This window comes from Oncorhynchus mykiss, chromosome 4 (genome assembly GCF_057628025.1).
Source record: "Oncorhynchus mykiss isolate SJ-2025 chromosome 4, ASM5762802v1, whole genome shotgun sequence".
Taxonomy (NCBI): Eukaryota; Metazoa; Chordata; class Actinopteri; order Salmoniformes; family Salmonidae; genus Oncorhynchus; species Oncorhynchus mykiss.
Window position 1 is genome coordinate 43,820,720 of NC_143025.1, and position 25,832 is coordinate 43,846,551.

At 44.2% G+C, this 25,832-nt stretch overlaps 1 protein-coding gene and 2 long non-coding RNA genes across 4 annotated transcripts in view; 2 read left to right on the forward strand and 1 right to left on the reverse strand.

The window, feature by feature from the left end:
- LOC149984022 (uncharacterized) overlaps nt 1-25,832 on the reverse strand; it is a 217,700-nt gene that overhangs the window by 143,747 nt on the left and 48,121 nt on the right. The window lies entirely within an intron of this gene.
- Nucleotides 1-25,832, forward strand: part of LOC149984023 (uncharacterized) — a 129,037-nt gene that overhangs the window by 79,397 nt on the left and 23,808 nt on the right. The window lies entirely within an intron of this gene.
- LOC149984025 (uncharacterized) lies at nt 14,873-18,611 on the forward strand. 2 transcript variants are annotated; one of them, XM_090232076.1, is made up of 7 exons: nt 14,873-15,626; nt 15,714-15,890; nt 15,981-16,042; nt 16,125-16,211; nt 16,299-16,340; nt 16,409-16,582; nt 16,662-18,611. In XM_090232076.1, the coding sequence occupies exons 1-7, from the start codon at nt 15,446-15,448 to the stop codon at nt 16,695-16,697; spliced, it is 759 nt and encodes a 252-aa protein (XP_090088202.1). In that variant the 5' UTR covers nt 14,873-15,445; the 3' UTR covers nt 16,698-18,611. The 2 variants fall into 2 exon arrangements, with proteins under 2 accessions (XP_090088202.1, XP_090088203.1); XM_090232077.1 differs by lacking the exon at nt 14,873-15,626 and having other exon boundaries at nt 15,659-15,890.

Consider the following 25,832-nt stretch of genomic DNA (forward strand, 5'->3'; position numbering starts at 1 on the left):
CAGTCGTGGGTGAACAGGGAGTACAGGAAAGGGCTGAGCACACACCCTTGTGGGGCCCCATTGTTGAGGGTAAGTGAGGTGGAGATGTTGTTAACTACCTTCACCACCTGGGGGCGGCCCATCAAAGTCCAAGACCCAGTTTGGATGATTGTGGAGGCCAGGCCTTCTGATGCAGCACTCCATTGTTCTCCTTCTTGGTCAAATAGCCCTTACACAGCCTGGAGGTGTGTTGGGTCATTGTTCAGTCGAAAAACAAATGATAGTCCCACTAGCTGCAAACCAGATGGGATGGCGTATCGCTGCAGAATTCTGTATTAGCCATGCTGGTTGTGTGCCTTGAATTCTAAATAAATCACTGACAGTGTCACCAGCAAAGCACCCCCACACCATCACACCTCCTCCTCCATGCTTCACGGTGGGAACCACACATGCAGAGATAAGACACCGCGGTTGGAACCCAAAATCTCAAATTTGGACTCATCAGACCAAAGGACAGATTTCCACCGGACTAATGTCCATTGCTCGTGTTTCTTGTGAGAAGCAAGCCTCTTCTCTTTGCAGAAATTTGACCATAAAGGCCTGATTCACACATTCTCCTCTGAACAGTTGATTTTGAGATGTGTCTGTTACTTGAACTCTGTGAAGCATTTATTTGGGCTGCAATCTGAGGTGCAGTTAACTCCAATGAATTGATCCTCTGCACCAGAGGTAACTCTGGGTCTTCCTTTCCTGTGGTGGTCCTCAAGAGAGCCAGTTTCATCATAGCGCTTGATGTTTTTTTGCGACTACACTTGAAGAAACTTTCAAAGTTATTGAAATGTTCTGCATTGACTGACCTTCATGTCTTAAATTAATGATGGACTGTCATTTCTCTTTGCTTACTTGAGCCGTTCTTGCCATAATATGGACCTGTTCCTTTACCAGATAGGGCTATCTTCTGTATACCACTACCTTGTCACAACACAACTGATTGGCTCGAATGCATTAAGAAGGAAATACATTCCACAAATGAACTTTTAACAAGGCACACCTGTTAATTTAAATACATTCCAGATGACTACCTCATGAAGCTGGTTGAGAGAATGCCAAGCGTGTGCAAAGTTGTCATCAAGGCAAATGGTGGCTACTTTGAAGAATATAACATATTTTTTTATTTGTTTAACACTTTATTGGTTACTACATGATTCCATATGTGTTATTTCACAGTTTTGCGGTCTTCACTCTTAATAGTACAAATAATGAAAAACCCTTGAATGAGTAGATGTGTCCAAACTTTTGACTGAAACTGTGCATCCCTTACCTTGTACAATTGACTAGTTACATTACAAATGAGTAATGAATTCGACATTATTGTTATTTAAGTGCCCACGGACCCTTCCAATTGCTTCGATTTACAGAAATATTGTTTCATTCCCCACTTTTGGATGATGGAGTTTTGGCGGGAAGAATGCCTTGTTCTACAGAGTAAATCCTCTCAATACTGCATGTCCAGTGAAGAGAGTTTCTGCAAGGAATTTAAGACATTCATATAACGGTCAAATTCACCCCTCTTCCCCTCTGCCAGAGAGAGAGAGAGCGCTGTGGAGCGGACCCATTGCAACCTGATCCTTCAGATCTGAACAGGAGAGTCATGACAGCAGTAAAGGGTGGATCAACTCCATATTAATGCCCATGATTTTGGAATGAGATGTTCGACGAGCACGTGTCCACATACTTTTGGTATTATAGTGTACCTCGAGATGTTGTACAGGAAGATCTATGAGCTATCATACTCTATCAGTAGCACAGACATCCACTTGTTTGCAGTGATGCCCTTGGCACACTGAACACTGATTTAATGTGTCACACCATACACCCACACACACACACACACACACACACACACACACACACACACACAGACACACACCTTTCAGGTTGGAGTTTGGCTGGATATTTCTTATTTCATGGATTAGTTACAGCAAGAGCTTTTTAAATTGTCTCCGAGAGAGCATTTCTGAAGCAAACCTCTACGTAACCTTCCTGTTTCCATGCTGTCTGATGGAGTTACTCTTCTTATTCCTCTAATAAAGTCGGACACAAAGGAAATATCCTCTTCTTGGACCCGCTGTCTGCAAACGTTGTATTGCCTACATTTGTCCATCACACTTCCCTTTGGATGTTTCCAGTAAACTGTAGATTGTTTACATTGTCGGGTGCTGAAAACAGACAAGGTTTTTGCCAAGACAGTGCAAATTATGGATTGTATTTACAACAACTATTGGAGCTCAAAATAAATATTTTAAACAGTAAGGCCTTGCCACATACTGCCACCAAGGAATTCCTGTTGCTTCATCCTTTGTTATGACATTTTACACTTAAAAGAAAGCATCAAGTGATACAAGTCAATGATTAATAAGCAGAGGGAGAGAATCAGATCAGATCTTTCCCCCAGTTTTTGAATAGACAAGTTAATCCCAACCTTCCCTTTCTTTAGGCAAACATCAGAGGAATGGTGCTTTTGCTGTGGACTACCAAATGTACATGACCCAATCACAGTCTAGACAGGAATACATGTAGAAGAACAGGAGGACATCATCCTTTACAGTTGGTTAATGAAGGCTTCCATGCACTGACATACTGTACATCCCTTGAGTACCATTCAAGACATCAGTAACTGTTGGTGTAATTGCTAAGCTTAGCACAGAAAGTAATATTTTCATGAACACAATGAAAATGTGTAAACATTTCATCTAACTTGAAAATGGATTTAGTATAAAATTAAGTTATCCTTGTAATGTTTCATGTTCCCTGATCTTCCCTATAAGCTATTATGCCTTCCTGCCTATAGCAAACCCCCGCCATGTCCTTCTCTGCATGATCACTGGGATCAGCTGGAAAACCCACTAAGACTCTGGATTCCACTACTCTGCCATGCAGAGGAGTTACATAGAGTATACACAATATACAGGGTTATCATCCTCTTCTCAGCCTTTAGAAATGACAGGGAATAACACCTATGAGCTGCAACCCATTCACACTAAATCCTCCCTATTCAGGACTGTTGCGGGCTGCTACAATAAAGCTAGGAGGCTTTGGCAGACTCCATGCTGGGAATGTGAAAGCAGTTGACCCTCCCAGCACCTCTTACTTTGTTGCTCCAGTCTGGGTCATCTGTATCCATACCAAAGCTTAATCTCTAGGCTTTCTCTTGGGGGCTTTTTCACTGGCATCTGGCTGACAAAGTGGAGTGAAGCGTAAGGCACAACAAGGCAGGGCAGGTCAGCTGGCTCGAAATTGCTTTGGTGATAATAGGAGAGGATGCAGTCCATTTCAAATTGACTCCCACTTATCAGAGATGGCACTGACTGGCTGGATAGCTGGATAGTCAACTGGGTAGCTGGCTGGCTGTATGTGCTATTTGACTGTGCCGTAGCCTGGGATGGCATATGACTGGGGCCTTATCGCGATGCAGCTCACACATCCCGGGCCTTGTGATCGATCAGCTGTGGACCCAGCACATCAGGGTCTGAGTCAAGGGCTCTTTCATGGTCATTAGCCTCCAGGGGGACATTGGATTTCTGTGGAATAAGCATTACTTGAGGTCATTTTATATAAAGGTCTGACAGATTGAGCAATGCTTTTACTATTCTGCCTCCGTTAGTGCTCCTTTGTTTGTTGAGGAAGGGAATCAGGGAACACCATGAGATGGAGTGCTGCATGGTTAATAATGCATTAGATATGTATGTGCTTTGACAAAAGCCTCTTTAACCTCTCTGAGCACGGAACCCGCTAGCGGGCTGAAATTCCACAACATACGGTGATCGCTACATAAATAGTCATATTAAACATTCATGAAAATACAAGTGTCTCACATGTATCGAAAGCCTAGAATCTTGCTAATCCAACTGCGTTGTCAGATTCAAAAAAGGATTTACTGCGAAAGAATACGATGCGATTATCTGAGCATAGAGCCCCATAAAAAACAACTATTTCAACCAGCACAGGCGCAACAAAATCACAAACTGCAATAAAATAAATCATTTACCTTTGACGATCTTCATCTGTTTGCAATTCCAATGCTCATTGTTACACAATGAATGAACTTTTGTTTGATAAAATCTGTTTTTATAGCCTAACACGAAACATTTTGTGAACCGCTTGTGTCGTTAATTCCGTCTCATTCCATTTTCAACGACACATTCCAGGTAAAGCACCCACACAGAACGTGACTTTTCCAGTCATGTTTGGTTTCACTGCAATCAACTGGTTTGTTTGTAACACAATCAAACCTGATGGGCCATTTATTGACGGAAAGAAACCGATTTGAAGACAACAAGTAATGACATCATTGTGCACCAATGATTTCCCCGCTGTTTCGTTGATTGACTGTCTTTTAACCCAATGACCACTGGTCGTCTTGAAATCTAGCTGGGTAGATAGCCAATGAGCTGAGCTAAACGGCAATACGCCATGTTTATGTGTTGCAAGACCAACTCATGTAGTAAGCTCCAGCGTAAAGAGAGTCATGCGCTATTGAATTTTCATACCGGAAGGAGAAACACATTACGCATTGCATTGATTGGTGAACGCGCAGATTCCGCTGTTTATATATCAATCATTATGGCGACTAAGTCAAGTCTAGATATACAGATGTACACACAACTTTAGAATAAATTGATTGGGAAGGTGAGACAGATTGTTGTAGGACGCTTCATTTAGCGATTGTGGAGGAATATTTTTTGAACGGGAGAGGACATCGTTTTGGACTGGTAAGTTCTTATCATGCTAATGCCCTTGTTTGAAATTAATAATATAAAATATTATTTGTGATTTATTTGATTTATTTTAGAAGCAATATATAAACATTTAATGTCATGAAATGTGAGATGCGTGTGTCTGCCGCCCCACCCCAACCCACATGAAATAGCCTATTTGAGGCTGTTGAGGAGAGGGCAGGACCACATCAATGGCCAAAGTGAAATGGAGACAGTAGATGCAGCTGGTCTGTTTTAATATAATAAAGACAGTAGATCTAGCTGGTCTGTCATAATATAATAGAGACAGTAGATCTAGCTGAAATGTCATAATATAAAAGAGAGATCTAGCAGGTAATAATAATATAATAATATATTCAACCTTCAACTCTCTCTATATATCTGTTTATTATAGCTGTTGATACAGGGCTCATATGTGAAACTATTCTAACTTAACATTGCCGCTGTTCCAGTTTCAACTGTTCTGCCTGCAGCTATGGAACCCTAAACTGTTCATTTTTACTCTTGGGGTGCTGTCCTGTTGCACCCTCTACAACCACTGTGATCTCCACCTGGCACAGCCAGAAGAGGACTGGCCACCCCTCATAGCCTGGTTCCACTCTAGGTTTCTTCCTAGGTTTTTGCCTCTCTAGGGAGTTTTTCCTAGCCACCGTGCTTCTACACCTGCATTGCTTGCTGTTTGGGGTTTTAGGCTGGGGCTATAAAAATAGATTTGATTTGATAGAGGACTGAGGGTCTTCCAAATATTGAAAGTGTGTAACTCATTTTGGAAGTTATCATTCTGAAACTTTGCACAAGTACTGTTGTCCTCTTATATTTTTCACTGAAATTGTCCCCATCATCCTATCTGAATGTTTGTTTTATCTTGTTCACTTTAAAGATGATGATACAAAAATAAAAATGAAAAACGTATGTTGTTTTTCATTGTTTTATCTAAACCAGATCTATTGTGTGTTATTCTCCTACATTCAATTCACATTTACACAAACTTCAGTGTTTTCTTTCAAATGGTACCAAGAATATACATATCCTTGGTTCTGTGCCTGAGCTACAGGCTGTTATATTTGGGTGTCTTCAGGCAGAAATTGCACAAAGTAGGGGGGGAGCTGCAAGAGGTTTTAATTAAGAACACATTCTTAATTTTCAATGATGGCCTAGGAACGGTGGGTTAACTGCCTTGTTCAGGGGCAGAATGACCGATTTTCACCTTGTCAGCTCAAGGGGATCCAATCTTGCAACCTTACAGTTAACTAGTCCAACGCAATAACGACCTGCCTCTCTCTCATTGCACTCCACAAGGAGACTGTTACGGTGCGTGAATGAGGACCCAAAAGCGAATTAACTTAAACAGAGCTTCTTTAATTACCAAACATAGGTAGGCTCAGACGGACCGGCAGATTCCGACAGGACAAGACAAGGTTACAGCAAACATGACGACAGTCTGGTTCAGGCATGAAACACAACAAACAAGAATCCGACAAGGACAGGAACAAAAACAGAGAGAGATATAGGGGACTAATCAGAGGGAAAAGGGGAACTGGTGGGAGAAGGGGTGACGAGGTAGTCAAGAGGAGACAAGGAACAGCTGGGGGAAAGCGGGGGAGAAAAGGTAACCTAACAACGACCAGCAGAGGGAGACAGGGTGAAGGGAAAGGACAGAGACAAGACACAACATGACAGTACATGACAGTACCCCCCCACTCACCGAGCGCCTCCTGGCGCACTCGAGGAGGAAACCTGGCGGCAACGGAGGAAATCCTCGATCAGCGCACGGTCCAGCACGTCCCGAGAGGGAACCCAACTCCTCTCCTCAGGACCGTACCCCTCCCAATCTACGAGGTACTGGTGACCACGGCCCCGAGGACGCATGTCCAAAATTCTACGGACCCTGTAGATGGGTGCGCCCTCGACAAGGATGGGGGGGGGGGGGGAAGACGAGCGGGGGCGCGAAGGACGGGCTTGATGCAGGAGACATGGAAGACCGGGTGGACGCGACGAAGGTATCGCGGAAGAAGAAGTCGAACTGCGACAGGATTAATGACCCGAGAAATACGGAACGGACCAATGAACCGCGGGGTCAACTTGCGAGAAGCCGTCTTAAGGGGAAGGTTCTGAGTGGAGAGCCAAACTCTCTGACCGCGACAATATCTAGGACTCTTAGTTCTACGCTTATTAGCAGCCCTCACTGCGTCCTATAACGGCAAAGTGCAGACCTGACCCTCTTCCAGGTGCGCTCGCAACGTTGGACAAAAGCCTGAGCGGAGGGGACGCTGGACTCGGCGAACTGAGATGAGAACAGCGGAGGCTGGTACCCGAGGCTACTCTGAAAAGGAGATAGCCCGGTCGCAGACGAAGGAAGCGAGTTGTGGGCGTATTCTGCCCAGGGGAGCTGTTCTGACCAAGACGCAGGGTTGCGAAAAGAAAGACTGCGTAAGATGCGACCAATAGTCTGATTGGCCCGTTCTGCTTGACCGTTAGACTGGGGGTGAAAGCCGGAAGAGAGACTGACGGAAGCCCCAATCAAACGGCAAAACTCCCTCCAAAATTGAGACGTGAATTGCGGACCTCTGTCCGAAACGACGTCTGACGGAAGGCCATGAATTCTGAAAACATTCTCGATGATGATTTGTGCCGTCTCTTTAGCAGAAGGAAGCTTAGCAAGGGGAATGAAATGAGCCGCCTTAGAGAACCTATCGACAACCGTAAGAATAACAGTCTTCCCCGCTGACGAAGGCAGTCCGGTGACAAAATCTAAGGCGATGTGAGACCACGGTCGAGAGGGAATAGGAAGCGGCCTGAGACGGCCGGCAGGAGGAGAGTTACCGGACTTAGTCTGCGCGCAGACCGAACAAGCAGCCACGAAACGACGCGTGTCATGCTCCCGGGTGGGCCACCAAAAACGCTGGCGAATGGAAGCAAGCGTACCCCGAACGCCAGGGTGGCCGGCTAACTTGGCAGAGTGAGCCCACTGAAGAACGGCCAGACGAGTAGGAACGGGAACGAAAAGAAGGTTCCTAGGACAAGCGCGCGGCGACGGAGTGTGAGTGAGCGCTTGTTTTACCTGCCTCTCAATTCCCCAGACAGTCAACCCGACAACACGCCCCTCAGGGAGAATCCCCTCGGGGTCAGTGGAGGCTACTGAAGAACTGAAGAGACGAGACAAAGCATCAGGCTTGGTGTTCTTAGAGCCCGGACGATAAGAAATCACGAACTCGAAACGAGCGAAAAACAGCGCCCAACGCGCCTGACGCGCATTAAGTTGTTTGGCAGAACGGATGTACTCAAGGTTCCTATGGTCAGTCCAAACGACAAAAGGAACGGTCGCCCCCTCCAACCACTGTCGCCATTCGCCTAGGGCTAACCGGATGGCGAGCAGTTCGCGGTTACCCACATCATAGTTACGTTCCGACGGCGACAGGCGATGAGAAAAATACGCGCATGGGTGGACCTTGTCGTCAGAGAGGGAGCGCTGAGAAAGAATGGCTCCCACGCCCACCTCTGACGCGTCAACCTCGACAACGAACTGTCTAGAGACGTCAGGTGTAACAAGGATAGGAGCGGATGTAAAACGATTCTTGAGGAGATCAAAAGCTCCCTGGGCGGAAACGGACCACTTAAAGCACGTCTTGACAGAAGTAAGGGCTGTGAGAGGAGCTGCCACCTGACCGAAATTACGGATGAAACGACAATAGAAGTTCGCGAAGCCGAGAAAGCGCTGCAGCTCGACGCGTGACTTAGGGACGGGCCAATCAATGACAGCTTGGACCTTAGCGGGATCCATCTTAATGCCTTCAGCGGAAATAACAGAACCGAGAAATGTGACGGAGGAGGCATGAAAAGTGCACTTCTCAGCCTTCACAAAAAGACAATTCTCTAAAAGGCGCTGGAGGACACGTCGAACGTGCTGAACATGAATCTGGAGTGACGGTGAAAAAATCAGGATATCGTCAAGGTAAACGAAAACAAAGATGTTCAGCATGTCTCTCAGGACATCATTGACTAATGCCTGAAAGACAGCTGGAGCGTTAGCGAGGCCGAAAGGAAGGACCCGGTATTCAAAGTGCCCTAACGGAGTGTTAAACGCCGTCTTCCACTCGTCCCCCTCCCTGATGCGCACGAGATGGTAAGCGTTACGAAGGTCCAACTTAGTGAAAAACCTGGCTCCCTGCAGGATCTCGAAGGCTGAAGACATAAGAGGAAGCGGATAACGATTCTTCACTGTTATGTCATTCAGCCCTCGATAATCTATGCAGGGGCGCAGAGACCCGTCCTTCTTCTTGACAAAAAAAAACCCCGCTCCGGCGGGAGAGGAGGAGGGGACTATGGTACCGGCGTCAAGAGCTACAGACAAATAATCTTCGAGAGCCTTACGTTCGGGAGCCGACAGAGAGTATAGTCTACCCCGGGGGGGGGGGTGGTTCCCGGAAGGAGATCAATACTACAATCATACGACCGGTGTGGAGGAAGAGAGGTGGCCCTGGACCGACTGAACACCGTGCGCAGATCGTGATATTCCTCCGGCACCCCTGTCAAATCACCAGGCTCCTCCTGTGAAGAAGAGACAGAGGAAACAGGAGGGATAGCAGACATTAAACATTTCACATGACAAGAGACGTTCCAGGAGAGGATAGAATTACTAGACCAATTAATGGAAGGATTATGACAAACTAGCCAGGGATGGCCCAAAACAACAGGTGTAAAAGGTGAACGAAAAATTAAAAAAGAAATGGTTTCACTATGATTACCAGAAACAGTGAGGGTTAAAGGTAGCGTCTCACGCTGAATCCTGGGGAGAGGACTACCATCCAGGGCGAACAAGGCCGTGGGCTCCTTTAACTGTCTGAGAGGAATGTCATGTTCCCAAGCCCAGGTCTCGTCCATAAAACAGCCCTCCGCCCCAGAGTCTATTAAGGCACTGCAGGAAGCTGACGAACCGGTCCAGCGTAGATGGACCGACAAGGTAGTGCAGGATCTTGAAGGAGAGACAGGAGTAGTAGCGCTCACCAGTAGCCCTCCGCTTACTGACGAGCTCTGGCCTTTTACTGGACATGAAGTGACAAAATGACCAGCGGAACCGCAATAGAGACAGAGGCGGTTGGTGATTCTCCGTTCCCTCTCCTTAGTCGAGATGCGGATACCTCCCAGCTGCATGGGCTCAGCACCCGAGCCGGCAGAGGAAGATGGTAGTGATGCGGAGAGGGGAGCGACGGAGAGCGCGAGCTCCTTTCCACGAGCTCGGTGACGAAGATCAACCCGTCGCTCAATGCGAATAGCGAGTTCAATCAAGGAATCCACGCTGGAAGGAACCTCCCGGGAGAGAATCTCATCCTTTACCTCTGCGCGGAGACCCTCCAGAAGACGAGCGAGCAAGGCCGGCTCGTTCCAGCCACTGGAGACAGCAAGAGTGCGAAACTCAATAGAGTAGTCTGTTATGGATCGATTGCCTTGACATAGGGAAGACAGGGCCCTGGAAGCCTCCTCCCCAAAAACAGATCGATCAAAAACCCGTATCATCTCCTCCTTAAAGTCCTGATACTGGTTAGTACACTCAGCCCTTGCCTCCCAGATTGCCGTGCCCCACTCACGAGCCCGTCCAATAAGGAGAGATATGACGTAGGCGACACGAGCAGTGCTCCTGGAGTAAGTGTTGGGCTGGAGAGAAAACACAATATCACACTGGGTGAGGAACGAGCGGCATTCAGTGGGCTCCCCAGAGTAACACGGCGGGTTATTGATTCTGGGCTCCGGAGATTCGAAAGCCCTGGAAGTGGCCGGTGGATCGAGGCGGAGATGGTGAACCTGTTCTGTGAGGTTGGAGACTTGGGTGGCCAGGGTCTCAACGGCATGTCGAGCAGCAGACACTTCCTGCTCGTGTCTGCCTAGCATCGCTCCCTGGATCCCGACGGCTGAGTGGAGAGGATCCGAAGTCGCTGGGTCCATTCTTGGTCGGATTCTTCTGTTACGGTGCGTGAATGAGGACCCAAAAGCGAATTAACTTAAACAGAGCTTCTTTAATTACCAAACATAGGTAGGCTCAGACGGACCGGCAGATTCCGACAGGACAAGACAAGGTTACAGCAAACATGACGACAGTCTGGTTCAGGCATGAAACACAACAAACAAGAATCCGACAAGGACAGGAACAAAAACAGAGAGAGATATAGGGGACTAATCAGAGGGAAAAGGGGAACAGGTGGGAGAAGGGGTGACGAGGTAGTCAAGAGGAGACAAGGAACAGCTGGGGGAAAGCGGGGGAGAAAAGGTAACCTAACAACGACCAGCAGAGGGAGACAGGGTGAAGGGAAAGGACAGAGACAAGACACAACATGACAGTACATGACAGAGACTGCCTGTTACGCGAATGCAGTAAGCCAAGGTAAGTTGCTAGCTAGCATTTAACTTATCTTATAAAAATCAATCAATCATAATCACTAGTTAACTACACATGGTTAATGATATTACTAGATATTATCTAGCATGTCCTGCGTTGCATATAATCTGACTGAGCATACAAGCATACAAGTATCTAAGTATCTGACTGAGCGGTGGTAATCAGAAGCGCGTAAACATTCATTCAAACAGCACTCTCGTGCTTTTTTCCAGCAGCTCTTCATTGTGCGTCAAGCATTGCGCTGTTTTTGACTTCAAGCCTATCAACTCCCGAGATGAGGCAGGTGTAACCGAAGTGAAATGGCTAGCTAGTTAGCGCGCGCTAATAGCGTTTCAAACATCACTCACTCTGAGCCTTCTAGTAGTTGTTCCCCTTGCTCTGCATGGGTAACGCTGCTTCGATGGTGGCTGTTGTCGTTGTGTTGCTGGTTCGAGCCCAGGTAGGAGCGAGGAGAGGGACGGAAGCTAGATTCTTCAAAGTAGCCACCCTTTGCCTTGATGACAGCTTTGCAAACTCTTGGCATTCTCTCAACCAGCTTCACCTGGAATGCTTTCCAACAGTCTTGAAGGAGTTCCCACATATGCTGAGCACTTGTTGGCTGCTTTTCCTTCACTCTGCAGTCCAACTCATCCCAAACCATATTAATTGGGTTGTGGTTGGGTGATTGTGGAGGACAGGTCATCTGATACAGCATTCCATCACTCTCCTTCTTGGTCAAATAGCCCTTGCACAGCCTGGATGTGTGTTGGGTCATTGTCCTGTTGACAAAATGATAGTCCCACTAAGTGTGAGCCAGATGGGATGGCGTATCGTTAAAGAATGTTGTGGTAGCCATGCTGGTTAAGTGTGCCTTGAATTCTAAATATATCACTGACAGTGTCACTAGAAAAGCACCCCCACACCATCACACCCCCTCCTCCATGGTTCACGGTGGGAACCATACATGCAGATATTATCCGTTCACCTACTCTGCATCTCACAAAGATACGGCGGTTGGAACCAAAAATCTCAAATTTGGACTCTTCAGACCAAAGGACTCACGCAGCCTCCTGTGAACAGTTGATGTTGAGATGTGTTTGCTACTTGAATTTATTGGGGCTTCGTCTTTTACCAAATAGGGCTATATTTTGTATACCACCCCTACCTTGTCACAACACAACTGATGGTTTAGACCCTTTCTTCTTTATTAAGGTTGCTGCCCCTATCACCGCCAAGCCTATCTTTTCTGGAGAGGTTCCCATTGCTTGGAAGGCAGCCATGGTTTGTTCTTTATATAAAGGGGGAGACCATGCTGATCCTAACTGTTATAGGCCTATTTCTATTTTGCTGTGTTTATCAAAGTGTTGGAAAAAACTTGTCAATAATCAACTGACTGGCTTTCTTGATTTCCATACTATTCTCTCTGGTTTGCAATCTGGTTTCTGCTTAGGTTATGGATGTGTCACTGCAACCTTAAAGGTCCACAATGATGTCAGCATTGTACTTGATTCTAAGCAAAGCTGCTATATTTGCTGACTTGGCCAATGCTTTTGATACAGTAGACCATTCATTCTCTCAGCACATATCAAAGCTGCTAAAACAAAATGGTCCTCTTTCACCCCACCTGCCAAACTAAACCTGATTCAGATTCCATCCTACCCATGCTAGATTATGGAGACAGATTGGCAGGTAAGGGTGCTCTCAAGCGACTCGATGTTCTTTACCATTTAGCCATCAGATTTGCCACCAATGCTGCTTATAGGACACATCACTGCACTCTATACTCCTCTGTAAACTGGTCATCTCTGTATATTCGTCGCAAGACCCACTGGTTGATGCTTATTTATAAAACCCGCTAGGCCTCACTCCCCCCTATCTGAGATACCTACTGCAGCCCTCATCCTCCACATACCACAGCTATTCTGCCAGTCACATTCTGCTAAAGGTCCCCAAAGCGCACACATCCCTGGGTCGCTCCTCTTTTCAGTTCACTGTAGCTAGCGACTGGAACGAGCTGCAAAAAACACTCACTCTTCATTCAAAGACTCAATCATGAACACTCTTACTGACAGTTTTGGCTACTTCGAGTGATGGATTGTTGTCTCTACCTTCATGCTGTTGTCTGTGCCCAATATTGTTTGTACCATGTTTTGTGCTGCCACTATGTTGTGCTGCTGCCATGCTGTGTTGCTATCATGTTGCTATCATACGGTGATGCTTCCATGCTGTGTGTCATATGTTGCTGCCATGCTATGTTGTTGCCTTGGGTCTCTCAGTATGATTCTCAGGGGGCCTCTTCTTCCTTCTGGCCCTCAGCCTGGCAGTAATCTGTGATTAAAGTCCTAGGAGCAGAGAAGTATAGGGTTCTCTCTAGATACCAGCATCTTACTGCATATCACCTGTCAGCCACCCATCAACTGACACCAAGCAGCATTCAGGGGGAGGTGTGTGTGTGTGTCTTCCCTCCTGGGATGCCATGCATCAAAACATCCCACAACTTTCAGTAGCAAAATAAAAATAGAGTTTCTGAGCTCCTGGAGGATTTGTTCTGTTTGGGTTAACACTGGAGGGTTTTTTCATAGCAGTGTCCCTCCCCTGACATGCCAAAAAATAAAAAAGAGTGGTTCTATCTCACTCCATATGAATGAAAAGAGAAAAGTGTTAAACTTGTATCAGCCTGTGGCTCCCAAGGGAAAGTTTACAGATGTTTGCAGAGCTACGTTTAAAAAATATCCCCCCAAATAATGTTTTAATAACAATATTATGATGAAAAATTCCCACAACAAAGACAAAACAAGGAACTTCAAGATTAGCTTAGGGCTTTATGCTCATGACAACCAGCCAGTGATTGTGCCTCAGTTGTACCACCTAGGTCACCATGAAACAAGTCAATATTTGATGTCCATCCATATTTGAGGACTTCAGGAGATTGAAACTGGCCATTAAGGGCAACAGTAAACGTTGTTTCCTTCAACTAGGTTTTGGCTTTGCTAGGGCATTGTGGACGGGATTGCGGATGTGTGTAAGCATCTGCCTCTACTGCCAAAGGTTGTATTTTCAAATCCAGTGATAGGAAGTTGTTTGAGATTTTAGTTTTAAGCCTATCCCAAACCTTAAGCCTATCCCGAAACCTTTAACTTCTCTGGGATATGTCACGTCCACTTGGCCAAAAACCAGAGAAAATGCAGAGTGCCAAATTCAAATAAATTCCTATAAAAATACAACTTTCATGAAATCACACATGTAAGATACACAATTAAAACTATACGTGTTGTGAATCCAGCCAACATGTCAGAATACAAAAAGGCTTTTCGGCGAAAGCAAACAATGCTATTATCTGAGCATAGCACAATAGTAAACAAAAGAAAGAAAACATTTCAACCCTGCAGGCGCGATACAAAACGCAGAAATAAAAATATAAATCATGCCTTACCTTTGACGAGCTTCTTCTGTTGGCACTCCAGTATGTCCCATAAACATCACAAATGGTCCTTTTGTTCGATTAATTCTGTCCATATATATCCAAAATGTCCATTTATTTGGCGCGTTTGATCCAGAAAAACACCAGTTCCAACTTGCGCAACATGACGACAAAATATCTCAAAAGTTACCTGTAAACTTTGCCAAAACCTTTCAAACTACTTTTGTAATACAAATTTAGGTATTTTTTAAAGTAAATAATCAATCAAATTGAAGACGGGATGATCTGTGTTCAATACAGGAAGATAACAAACTCAAGCATGCTTTCTGGGGCCTGTTGCACAAAAGTAGAATTAAGACATCCGGGATAAATGACTCAGCTGAGCTCAATGAAGCCAAAACATGTGCGTCCAGGCTTAATTGGTTGCACAAAGACCAAGCCAGGATGAGCAGACACGGATTCATTAAGCCAGGTGAAACCAATCCTGGATAGGTGCGCGCTCACGGCTCACTCAAATAGACCCCGCCACAGATCACAGATTAACTGATTTACCATGGCAACTAGAGCCGCGTACTTTTCCCCGTCGGAAGCACAAATCCTCATGGAGGCATACGAGGAGGTAAAAGATATAATTAAGAAGAAAGGCAACACCGCCACAGTGATAAAGCAAAGAGAAAAAGCGTGGCAAAGTATTGCAGACCGCCTGAATGCGTAAGTAGTGCACAATTACACACTCACCGCTCCGCTGAAACATCACAATTACAATTCAAATATTTAATTCACATCTCCAAAAATGCAGTTGTACTGTAATTATGAAACGGTTATTTTTTTTTATTGAAATGCACTGCAGATATGAGTGAAATTGTGTAAAGTAACTCCATCACACTGTATAAAGCTATGATAAAATTTTTGATATTTTTACTGAAAACAAGACAAAAATACCAAGTAATTTTTTGCAGTGTGACTCCATTAAGTGTGTGTGTGTGTGTGTGTGTGTGTGTGTGTAGATTAAACATGAACGGGCCAAAACGGACATGGCAGCAGGTCAAAATCAAATACAAGAACATTCTGCAGAATGGTATGGTCCCTGACTAATATTTAACAAAGCACAAGCATATATTGTACCCAGAAGGTGCCTGCTCACACATTGTCTGTACTGTTTTAGCAGTGAAAAAGAATACCCACAGACAAGGCACGGGTGGTGGGTCACCAAAGGCTGACCTTACCCCAGCAGAGGACATGGCCTTGGAGCTAAATAAAGGCAGGCCCGTCTTAGAGGGGATCCCTGGGGGGAAAGAGACGAGCATAGGTTCCTCCCAAGATGCCACCCGCTTCATTCAAGGTATGTCCTTCCATCTCTACATGGGATACAACCACATTCATATTGAATCAATTTGGACTGTCTGACTTTGGTTTACCTATTGCCTTGCAGTGTCTGGCAGCACTGTGTTCCTGTTAGAGCCACCAGCACAAGCACCAGACGATGCTGATCCAGTGAGTACTCCATCAAAGGCATACTGTAGGCCTGGCATGTCTTGTCTACTAGCTTCAATATGAATCCGATTAAATGTGATAGGGTGAAGGCCCCAGTGCAGCAGCAACAGCACATGATGGAGACGATGATGAGGAGGAGACCATCTCTCTGGATTCCAGAAGGCATGAGGTATCATGTTAAGACTGTGAAAGTACTATTTACTCTACAATGGTGAGGAGTCCTCATCAAAATCAAAAAATCTAATTTCTTTTACAGGACCCAGATGCTATACAGTGGGAAAACCAGCCTGGCAACATAGTGCGTATTAATAAAAGGACACCACATCCTGCCAAATTCCAGCTGCGCTAATTGTATTGTGTTCACAGAGCTCACAAGCTATCAGAAAGTTGTATGGCAACCACCTCCGGTGCCAAATAGAACTGGCAGACATAGACATTCAGTACAAGAAGAAAAAGATGGAAAATCTTGCACTGGAGTTCGAAATAAAAAAGAGGACAATTAGGAAACTGGACCTTGAAATAAAAAAACTTGAGAGGGAGGTGAGATATGCCTTCAATGTACACTGTATGCTAACTGTAACACAAATGTATTAATCATTATTTTTCTTTCCTCCCCCAGCTCCAAGAAGATGACACAGCTCAAAATAAAAATTAGGTATATTCTCGTAAAGTCAAGTGAGCCATGACATATGAGCTCTTATTGTGAGCACACAGGACGGTGGCATCTTTCTAAGGTTTTTTTTATTTTCCCAGCAATCAGTACAACCAAGTCATCGTTATAAGGCATCGCCCTCTTTTGCCCACCCCCCCCAGCACCAGGTGTGGCCACTAGCCTATATGAAGGCCCAAAATTGTGTGTTCCTTTCTGCTCTGACAATGGCATGCCCATTCGTGCGAGATGTGGTGGATGAAGAAGCACTTGTGCTGAGGAGAGCCTTCAGGTGAGAAAGGGTCTTCAGGGACCGGTTGGACCCACTGGCCTTCCCTGATGACCATCTATATGAAAGATACAGGTTTTCTGCAGATGGCATCAGGTATCTATGCAGACTACTGGGTCCCAGGATTAAGCACCGCACTGCACGGAGCCATGCACTGAGTGTGGAGCAAATGGTTTGTGTGGCCTTGCGCTTTTTTGCTAGTGGAGCCTTCCTGTACTCAGTGGGGGATGCAGAACAGCTGAACAAGGCCACAATTTGCCGCACAATAAGGAGTGTGTGTCTGGCTATCAAAGCATTAGCAGATGTCTTCATCTCCTTCCCTGGCCACAGAAGACTCTGTGACATCAAAGAGGAGTTCTATAGGATTGCAGGTAAGAGGATCTACAAATTACAGGACAACTGTTAACACATAGTAGGATACTCATTACTTTGTGTGACAGGTTTCCCCAATGTCATTGGTGCAGTGGACTGCACACACATAAGGATAAAAGCCCCCTCAGGTGCCCATGAGGCCGATTTTGTGAATAGGAAATCCTTTCACAGCATTAATGTTCAGGTGAACATAACTTTTTGATATTGTCCATTGACGAACACTCTGCATTGCCAGTGATGTGCATTGATTGGTGTAATATTCCTCATCTTATGATTTCAGATGGTCTGCAATGCTGACTGTGTGATCAGCAATGTTGTGGCAAAATGGCCTGGCTCAGTCCATGACTCCAGAATCTTTCGGGCCTCTGAAATCTATCAGTGCCTATCACAAGGTAAGCCACACAACCCCTATTTATAACCATCATGGCTGTGTCAAGAATATCACTGTGTTTATGAGGTAGTAATGATGAGATTTTGTGTTGACAGGTGAATTCTCTGGTGTGTTGCTGGGAGACAGGGGGTATGGCTGCCAGCCTTTTCTCCTGACACCTTTCACAGACCCCCAGGAAGCACAGCAGGCCTACAACCATGCCCATGCCAGGACCAGGGCCAGAGTTGAAATGACCTTTGGCCTCCTGAAGGCACGCTTTCACTGCCTTCACAAATTAAGGGTCAGCCCTGTTAGGGCATGTGATATTACTGTGGCTTGTGCTGTCCTCCACAATGTGGCCTGCCTGAGGAAGGAGAGGGCCCCCAGAGTGCCACCAGCCATGGACTGGGACAATCCGGCAATCTTCCCTGATGACGACAGTGGTCGGCTGCTGAGGGACCAATATGTGTTGAATTATTTTAGTTAGTATGTGTGCTTTCAATTTTGGTTAAATATGTCCTGCGGTGGCAGAGGAATTTGGGTTTTTTTGGGTTCGTTTTTTGACGAATTTGGCCTCTTATGATGTTTGTGCGGTATACTGTGTGTAATACAAGGCTGCAGGGAGGCTACTGCATCCATTCATTTGTCTGTTCAGTTGATGTGTATGGATTTGTCCTGCATTTATTTTAGTGTGCAGACATGCAGGGTGTGTTATACACATTCAAAGGTCTGTATATGTATCATTTTGTATAATATGCTTAGATTCTGTGCTTTCCATCTTGTAGAGTCACTGTGACTTCAGTTTTGAAAGGAGCTGATGGTTTACCTGCTTTGTTTTGTCCTTATTCAATAAAGGAACATAATGTTACACATTGTGTTTTTATATTCATATGGAATGTGTATTTGTTTATATGACAGAGTACTAGGGCCACACTGAAGAAAAAGGATAAAGTCATAAATTTATGAGGCTGGTTCTTTCTGCAGAAAAGCTACATATTGTTTTTACAGTTTTGATACTTATGACAATGTGATACTTAATATTCTGGCACATCAGCATGTCTTTGTTTATGAAACCATACTGAAGTACAATTTCACGAAATGCCCCACATCTGTCATTTTAACAACTGTCCTCCTTTAAAACAACTGGTTACAATATTATGACTTGTGTTTTTTTCCCCTCTGTGGCCCTAATATTCTAGCATTTTATATATAGCCTTATAGTCTATGGGAAACTGTAAATTATCTAATGATAGCAACATCATCTAAAAATCATTTTTTATCCAAAATCATTGAAATTAATGATCACAAACGTTTAAATAACAGTGGGTCTAGTTATATGTGATAACAATGTATAGTGAGCAGTGAAATAACTATTGGTTTCCATTTGTGGTGACTGCTGACTGACATTAGGGATGAGATTAAATAGATCCTGGAATTTAGCCTGGTCTGGAGCAGGCTAGCTCCACAGAATAAATCTCCATGGTAATTTATACCATAACACAGGGGTGTCAAAGTCAAATGGACGGAGGGCCAAATAAAAAAATCAGCTACAAGACGAGGGCCGGACTGTTCGAATGTTCATTGAAAAATTTTTAAATGACGCATATAGTCTAGTGAACCTAATTGAACCTACTGAAAACCTAACAAATATATTACAATATGATCAGATAAATAAAGCAATATTTTCTTATGGCTCTGTCAGTAATCTTTAATTTTCAACAGACACAAAAGACAAATTTCCTTTATATAAATATCCCCATAACATGAACATTAAATGAAAGAAACCGGTATTCAAGGCACCATCAGTAGACTATATTTTCTATTTTAGCAAAAGTGGGCTAAATTTACTTCAAAGAAAAAACAATAATAGCAATTTTCTATCATCCACTCAACTGAAATATTTTTAAAATATAATTGGATTGAAATACAAAAAAATAAAGTGCAAAAATCTATTAATCAAAAACAACACTTTGTTTAAGGAGAAGTAACATGCAGTGAAAACAAATATTACATTTTAACTTTTAAACTTGAACTGAGTAAAAACTCTAAATATGTGATTGCACAGTAATGTTCACTTGTTTGAGGTTGAGGGTGATACTTGGTGGTGTCCCATCTTTTCCACAAGTTCATCAATGTTCGGGGTAAGGCTCTGAGCTGAAGAAATCCTCAGAATTGAGTGGAGGTGTTCAGCAGTAAGTCGACTTCTGTGTGATGTTTTGTTCAGGTTCATCAAAGAAAACAGTTGTTCACACAGGTATGTGCTGCCAAACATAGACAACGTTTGAGCAGCCTGGATGCGCAGCTGGGGCATTGTGCCGGGGAGGAAACGGGCGAACTCCGCAGCACCCACTGCCGCATATTTTGCCCTCAGTGCGTCATTGCATTGGAGGTCAATCAACTCCATTTGGAGGTTTGGTGGTGAGCTTTCCACGTCAACAGCAAATGGGTTACCGAGCAGTTCCAACCTGCTTTTTTGTGCTTCAAAGTCAGCAAATCGGCGTCGAAAGTCAGCGGCAAGCATACCTATTTTATCAGCCAACTGTGTGCTCGGGAACGCACTGGTAGAGAGCTTCTCTTTCATGGTCTGGCAGCTGGGAAAGTGGCTCAAATTTTCTTTCCGCATCTGCGTCTCCCACAGAGTCAGTTTGGTTTTAAATGCCTTCACTGTACTGTACATATCAGAGATGACACGATCCCGACCCTGCAGCTGCAAGTTTATTGCATTCAGATGACTCGTAATGTCACACAGAAAAGCCATTTCACACAGAAACATTTCGTCTCGGAGTTGTGTTGTGTCTTTCCCTTTGCTGTCCAAGAACAGACAAATCTCCTCACGAAGCTCGAAACATCTTTGAAGCACCTTTCCCTGGCTTAGCCATCGCACCTCTGTGTGATAAGGCAAATCACCATGCTCCGTTTCTAACTCCGTCAGAAATGCCTTGAACTGGCGGTGATTCAAACCTTTGGCTCTGATAAAGTTAACTGTGCGCGTGATGATGCTCATTACATGCTCCATTTTCAAGGCTTTACCGCACAACACTTCCTGGTGTATGATACAATGATAAGCTGTCAGCTCACCTGTCGCGTTTTCCTCTTGCATCTTTTCCCGTATCTTCGCCACCAGTCCGCTCCTGTGTCCACACATCGCAGGTGCTCCGTCGGTTGTCAAACCCACGAGTTTTTCCCAAGGCAGCTCCATCTCATTTACACATCTTGACACCTCTTCATACAAATCATGCCCCGTAGTTGTGCCATGCATAGGACGTAAAGCCAAAAACTCCTCTGTCACGCTTAGGTTGGAGTCCACTCCGCGGATGAAAATTGACAACTGGGCAATGTCAGAAATGTCGGTGCTCTCATCCACAGCCAAGGAATATGCAATAAAATCTTTTCCCTTTTTCACAAGCTGCTCTTTTAGATTGATGGACAACTGGTCTACTCTCTCGGCAATGGTGTTTCTGCTCAGACTCACATTTAAAAAGAGTTGCCTTTTTTCTGGGCAAACTTCGTCACAAACTTTAATCATGCAGTTTTTGATGAAATCCCCCTCCGTAAATGGCCGGGCTGATTTAGCGATCTCTTCTGCCAAAATAAAACTGGCCTTGACAGCAGCCTGGCCTTGTGATTTGGCTTTTTTGAACAGAGCCTGTCGAGATTTGAGGCCTCGTTTTAATTCCTCTGCCTTTTGTAGCCTTTGTTCCATGTCCATATTCTTGTTTTTGTCCGCGTGTTTCGTTTCATAATGTCGTCTCAGATTATACTCTTTCAGTACCGCCACACTTTCTCCACACAGAAGACACACAGGTTTTCCAGCTACCTTCGTGAACATATACTCCGACTCCCACCTTGTTTGAAACCCCCGGTTCTCAGTATCCACCTTCCGTTTTGCCATTTTTGATGGGTATCTGAAAGTTAATTTTACTGTGATGCTGACGACTGCTGTGCCAATAAATATTGAAATGAAGCAGCCTACTGCTCGGTGCGTCACCTTTGCATTGTGGGAAATGTAGTATTGGTGCGTGTAAAAGATCTGCGGGCTGCCGGCTTGCTGCGGGCCGGTTCTAATAATAAATCAAGATCATCCCAGGGGCCGTAAAAAACCTTCTTGCGGGCCGGATGTGGCCCGCGGGCCTTGACTCTGACATATGTGCCATAACATATCCTCCTGCCCCCTATCCATCTTTAGTGCAACCGGATTACGGATCAATTGAGCCAGGATCACCAAGATATCCTGGCTTAATCCCTTATCCTAGTTTTGTGCAACAGGCCCCTGGTCTTGCGCCTCTATCAAACAGTACACATGACGTGACACTTTTTCAAGATGGCCGTACTTCTTCATTACACAAAGGAATAACCTCAACCAATTTCTAAAGACTGGTGACATCCAGTGGAAGCGGTTGGAACTGCAAGCAAGTCCCTTAGAAATCTGGATACCCAATGAAAACTAATTGAATACAGAGTGACCTAAAATAACAACATCTGAATGGTCCTCGGGGTTTCGCCTGCTATATAAGTTATGTTATACTCACAGACATGATTCAAACCGTTTTAGGAACATCAGTGTTTTCTATCCAAATCTACTAATAATATGCATATCTTATCTTCTGGGGATGAGTAGCAGGCAGTTGAAATTGGGCTTTATGATTGACACTATTTGAATACCCTCCTGACATAGGGTCAATCTAAAAGGCATAGTAGACCATTAATTATTAGACTTTAAGAGCACTTTTTACGTCTTTCTTTCCGACTCCCTTCTTTTGCCCTCTCCATGCCACAGTCAGAGAATTTTGGGAACTCTACAATTTCCAAGTGTTTACAAAAAACACCTGGTTTAATTAAGTGGAGGCAGTAGATATCAATTGACCGTCACACCCCACGCTGCCATGTGTAGCCTGCTTAGTATGACTCATTGCCTTTATGATGATTACAATCTCAGATCTGAGAACCTTTTCCCTTCCAGATGTCTGTATTTTGGGAGCTGTTTTCATCCAAACGGCTGGTTTGTAAAGTAAGTCAGTGCCCTTCGGTCTGTAACCACCCAGTGCAGTGTGTCATAGAGAAGTCCAATTCAAATCCCCTAACACTCAACAGGGTTACCTCACAGGTCAAGAGATCAAAGGCTAAGGTTTCTAATGCCCTCATCAATGATATTTTAATTACTGAGATACACTACATGACTAAAAGTATCTGGACACCTGCTCGTCAAAAATCTAATTCCAAAATCATGGGCATTAATATGGAGTTGGTCCATCCTCTGCTGCTATAACAGCTTCCATTCTTCTGGGAACATTTTCCATTAGATGTTGGAACATTGCTGCTGGGACCTGCTTCCCTTCAGCCACAAGAGCATTAGTGAGGTCAAGCACTGATGTTAGGCAATTAGGCCAGGCTCGCAGTCAGTGTTCCAATTCATCCCAAAGGTGTTCGATGGGGTTGAGGTCAGGGCTCTATGCAGGCCAGTCAAGATCTTCCACACCGATCTCGACAAACCATTTCTGTATGGACCTCACTTTGTGCACGGGGGCATTGTCAAACTGAAACAGGAAAGGGCCTTCCTCAAACTGTTTCCTCAAAGTTAGAAGCACAGAATCGTCTAGAATGTCATTGTATGCTGTTGAGCTAAGATTTCCCTTCACTGGAACTAAGGGGCCTAGCCTGAACCATGAAACACAGCCCCAGACCATTTTTCCTCCTCCAACAAACTTTACAGTTGGCACTATGCATTTGGGTAGGTTGCGTTCCCCTAGCATCTGCCAAACCCAGATTTGTCAGTCAGACTGCCAGATGGAAAAGGTGTTTCCACTGCTCCAGATTCCAATGGCTACGAGCTTTACACCACTCTAGTCGACGCTTGGCATTGTGCATGGTAATCTTAAGCTTGTGTGCTCGGCCATGGAAACATATTTCATGAGGCTCCTGACAAACAATTATTGTGCTGACATTGCTTCCAGAGGCAGTTTGGAACTGGGTGGTGAGTATTGCAATCGAGGACAGACGATTGTTGCGCACTACACGCTTAACATTCAGCGGTCCCATTTGGTGAGCTTGTGTGGCCTACCACTAGGAGTCGTTGTTGCTCCTAGATGTTTCCACTTCACAGTAACAGCACTTACAGTTGACCGGGGCAGCTGTAGCAGGCAGACATTTTATGAACTGACTTGTTGCAAAGGTCGTATCTTATGAAGGTTCCACTTTGAAAGTCACTGAGCTCTTCAGTATGGGCCATTCTACGGTCAATGTTTGTCTATGGAGATTGCATGCCTGTGTGCTCGATTTTATACAACAATAACAAAACAGACATCGAACTGACCTGTGTTAATTGACACCCACCGCACGTAATTTCCTGCCACGAACTTGGATACCTCCAGTGACGAAGTGAGTAATCGCTCTTCTGATATCCAGAAGCACTTTGTGGAAGAAACATTATGTACAAAATAATTTACAAACAATGCAAATAAAACACACAAAATAGCACAATTGTAAAACGGCAACCATCTCCTCCGGGCCATTCATTTTGTTACATCCGTAAGAGTATTAGATTAAGATTTTAAAATAAATCATGTTCTATTTTCTCTCACTCGTGTATATTTAATGTAATGTTCTCATTTCAAAATTGGAATGATACTAATCATGGCATTACTTTTGAATATGTATTTTTAAATCTCCACCTCCCCTTGCATTTCAATTACATTTTTTAATTATGGATCCACTTCAATGGGAATAATGAAAGATATTTTTAGTCACAGAATCAGCAAAACATAAAAATCATCACCTTGGATGGTTTTTCATTCAGATTAAACTGTAAGATCCTCTTCAAAACCTTATTCTAGGTAATCATCACTTGGAGTTGAAGGCGTGACTTATTGGGGCTGTGGCTTTTCAGTTTGTTTGTGTTCCGGATATGTATGTGATACTAAAGAGCCTCCTAATGTTTAAGTAGCACTTTAGTTTACAGTGCTGAAATAACAGGGTAGGATCCAGAAAGTAAACGGAACCAACAGGGAAATAATACAGCAACGACCAAGCAAGAACGCGGTAATAACCTGTTAATAGTTAGTATGTAGCTGCTAAATACTGATATAATGTTATATGAATTTTTCTGATTGTTATGTGGAAACTTTTTTGTTAAAACCTGTTACGGATGATGCGAATTCTCGCAGCTTTTCGCAACTTTTTGTTAAAAATCGCGCAACATTTCAACGTCCTGCTACTCATGCCAGGAATATAGTATATGCATATGATAAGTATGTGTGTATAGAAAACACTCTGAAGTTTCTAAAACTGGTTAAATCATGTCTGTGGCTATAACAGAACGTGTTCAGGAGTAAAAATCCCATGGAAAACTGTTCACCAAAAACACAAAAAAAATATTCATCCGCCAGTCTTTGATTTGTCTAAAGCGATAGAAAATAGATGAGGTTCCGTCCACACGATGTCGCCAATACTGGCATTTCATTGCAAGTTTATCCTTGGTGGGATGACGTATAGGAGCTTCCTGTCTTGGGGTGCACCCAGGAAATTATGAAAGTGAAAAAAATGGACGATGATTTCAAGACTTGCTGCTATCGAATACAGATCGCCCCGTGATCAATTTGATTGATTATTAACGTTTATTAATACCTAAAGTTGGTTTACAAAAGTAGTTTGAAGTGATTTGTAAAAGTTTATAGGCAACATTTTTAATTTTAAAAAGTGACGTTGCGTCTTGTAAAGTTGAATTTTCCTTGGCTCAGACGGCCTTCATAAATGGACATTTTGGGCATTCTTTGACGGATTTAATCGGGAAAAAGACCCAATTGTGATGTTTATGGGACATATAGGAGTGCCAACAAAGAAGCTCGTCAAAGGTAATGAATGTTTTATATTTTATTTCTGCGTTTTGTGTAGCACCGGCTACCGCAAAATATTTTGTTTAGGTCTCGTTCAGGTATTTTGGGGGGTGCATGCTATCAGATAATAGCTTCTCATGCTTTCGCCGAAAATCATTTTACAAATCTGACACGTTGGCTAGATTCACAACGAGTGTAGCTTTAATTGAGTACCTTGCATGTGTGTTTTAATTAAAGTTTAAGTTTTATCGAGTACTACGAGTGGCGCTCTGAAATTTCCG

Coding starts and splice junctions, on each gene's coding strand:
- LOC149984025 (XM_090232076.1), top strand. CDS start 15,446: ATGATAAAATTTTTGATATTTTTACTGAAAACAAGACAAAAATACCAA. Junction 16,043..16,124: donor CACCAGACGATGCTGATCCA/GTGAGTACTCCA, acceptor TAAATGTGATAG/GGTGAAGGCCCCAGTGCAGC. Junction 16,583..16,661: donor TAAAAAAACTTGAGAGGGAG/GTGAGATATGCC, acceptor TTCCTCCCCCAG/CTCCAAGAAGATGACACAGC.